Below are 2,913 nucleotides of genomic sequence, written 5' to 3'. Positions count from 1 at the left end.
AGCTCTAGCTGTTCATTGTGGTAGCTGGCATAAGAACACAACCATTTTCAGCTGCCTTCCCTTCCTGGTCTCACATCCCTATGCTCTTTCTGGTGTTCCCTATCCTTCCAAATAAACTATTTGTACTTTAATCTTTGACTTTGTAGAACCTGAAACTAAATAATCATCATGCATCAAATAGCTCTTCTGTTATAAAATGTATCCAGTTAGCCTGCATCTAAATATTATTTGATTAAAGTGGTAAACCAGATATGCATATATGAAGTAATCATACATTTTTCCTTATGTATCATGGTCATTTCAATCTGAATATAAAAACAAAACATATTACAGGAAGCTTTGTTATATGGCATACAAAAGAATACTCAAAGTGTATTTTACAACATAACCATCTAGTGAAATGTTTAGGTAATAAAAGATTCTGTGATGATATTATTTTGAGGAATACTACCTACTATATTATTTTCTTAGAGATTTACAGTTCATGTATGCACATTAAAAGTAAAGAGAAAGTCTTCAGTAAAATAAAACAAAATAAAATCTATTTGTTTTCATTTGAAGTTAATATTTCTCAAACTAATTTGACCAGGGAAGCTCTTCATAACATAATTCCTGTTGATATCCAATTAAATCAGTGTTTTGTGGAACGTAATCCTCATCAATAGCAATAAAAAATATGGTATGTTTATCTCTGGGAAGCTAACTGACCTATACAATTATGAAAGCTGTAATTTTGGTTTCATTAGATCCATAATCTTACAAATCACACAAAACTGCTGCTACATTTTTTTTTGAGGTTAATGCCACATTTATAAATATAAAAAAAATAGTTCAGCGAATAGCACCCTCATACAGTGACTTTTAAAAAATGCTTCCCAAAACCTCAATCAGGACACCATTTTTAGAGAGTCATCGGGAAAACAATGCACAGGAATTCTAGCCCTTTCTCAGTGAAAACTTCCATATCTTGTTTTTACCTTGTAACCTTGAATTATTCAAAAGTTCATGCATTACTGCTTCAGTTATAGGAGGAAAACACTTGTCTTTCATTCCGTTATTGATAATTCCAACTTCTTACAAATCCTCCTCAAAGGCAGGACAGACTGAGGCAGGCTGGCGTGGATATACTCGCATCCCTCACTGGGAGGAACGTGCAATGGGAAATAAGATTCCAAGCAACAAACAGCAGCTTGGTGTTACTTTATTCTTCCATTTGACTTGGGGTTACCTTTACCAACCATACTCTTCAATGCTGTGCTTGCGACGTAGGGGAGGTGGGAATGGGGGCCAAAACAGCAATCTGCGGGTTAGGGAGGCCATGCTTTTTACAGGGGCAGTTTCATGGGGCACTGTGCCTTGTGAATTGATAGTGGGTAAAAGACAAAAGATTCTCCGTATCACTGCAGGATAGGAGTCCACTCGGCTGGAACACTGCGTGCTTTTAAAGGCCTGAGCCTGCCCCTAGTACTGGGACTCTGTGGGCGACCCAAGGGGCCAGCAGCACTGTTCACCTTCCCCCAGGCTTTGCCTTAAAACAGGAGAAAGCAGGTCTTCGGGGTGGAGGCGGCCCAGATGGAGGTCAAGTGATGAGTTTCCCAGGCCCTCACTGAGCCGCACATGGAGACCACACGTCAGACCCTTCACTTTCGACTGCTTCAGTCAGGTACACACAGTCCTGCCCCTTAAATGCCTCTCCTTATCCCTCCTGTTCTAAAAGCCTCTGGCGTGTTTCCATCACAATTTCCTCCATTACTTCTGGCTTTAAGATGTCTTTGATCTGATGTGGAAGTGAGGCTTCATAGCAGTACAGGATGCTGGTGTCATACAGCAGCATCCTCTGAGTGACCAGCGAGACGATGCAGTTCCGAAGCCGGGAGATCACCTCTCGATCAGCAAGGGAGACAGGCTCCAGGTTTGCGATGAAGCCCCCTGCATCCTCCTCTTTGTGCTCAGGTGTTGGGTAGATCCAGATGAAGCCGTTGTTGCCCAGAATCACTGAGGCGCCACATGGCAAGTCATGGAAGTGAGTCTTCTGCCGTTTCACCAGGGAGGGGGGAACCTGAACCAAAACACCCTGCCCTAGTTTTCCATACTTGAGACTCCTCGTGTGCAGAGAGACGGCTCCATCAGAGAACACTGCCTGGACCTCAGCACTGATAAGGTCCCCTTCCTGCAAGAAACCTCTCATCGCCAGCTCATCTTCTGCAGATCTTCTCCTCAGCTCTCCTCCGGGAAGGTTCATGGACGAGAGAAGCAAGACTGAATCCAGCCTGGAGTTGGTCTCCACCTTCCACCTCTTCTGTTGAACCTCCGTGATTCTCCCCACGACAATGTCTCCCACTTCACCATTGTATCTGGTTTTCAAAGCTTTCACACAGATCAACTTGTTTACTCTCTCCACAGGGCCAGCCACCGATGCAATGAGTTTCTCTTCCCCTATGTAGGTTCCATGGCCCCGCATGAAGCCTGTGTCCGTGGTGATCGTGTCCCCCGGCACCACCAGGTGCTTCTTAGTTTCGCGCCCCAAGCTCTCGCTAACAGGCTTGCGGGGAACGGGAAGCCTCATCTCCATCGCCATCTTGGCGCCAATAAGTCGCGCCTTTTTTTTTTTTTTAATTTTTTTTTTTTGCTGACTTTAAAATGTTTATTCTTTAAAAAATTAGTTGCTTTTTATACAGCTATACAAAGTTCTTAATGTTTCTTTGGCAATGGAATATAATGGAATTTTACAACTATATAAAAAAGTTACCTTTGCCTAAGAAACAGTATTTACTGTGTATACATCGTTTACTGACAAAATTCTCTACCATCCAGCACCCTAATTAATTGACAAAATAAGCTACCTCAAAAGGGATATTACAGGATTTCCAAAAATAAAGAAATAAACACACACACACACACATACACACACAC

The 2,913-nt window shown here is 42.4% G+C and overlaps 1 protein-coding gene across 1 annotated transcript; it reads right to left on the bottom strand.

The window, feature by feature from the left end:
• Positions 1 to 1,185: 1,185 nt before the first annotated feature.
• LOC102526945 (exosome complex component RRP4) lies at positions 1,186 to 2,612 on the bottom strand. Its single transcript, XM_006219780.4, has one exon. The coding sequence runs from the start codon at positions 2,576 to 2,578 to the stop codon at positions 1,697 to 1,699; it is 882 nt and encodes a 293-aa protein (XP_006219842.1). The 5' UTR covers positions 2,579 to 2,612; the 3' UTR covers positions 1,186 to 1,696.
• Positions 2,613 to 2,913: the final 301 nt, after the last annotated feature.

This window comes from Vicugna pacos, chromosome X (assembly GCF_048564905.1).
Source record: "Vicugna pacos chromosome X, VicPac4, whole genome shotgun sequence".
Classification (NCBI taxonomy): domain Eukaryota; kingdom Metazoa; phylum Chordata; class Mammalia; order Artiodactyla; family Camelidae; genus Vicugna; species Vicugna pacos.
The sequence above is the reverse complement of the archived record's forward strand: the minus strand, read 5'-3'. Positions and strand labels throughout refer to the sequence as shown.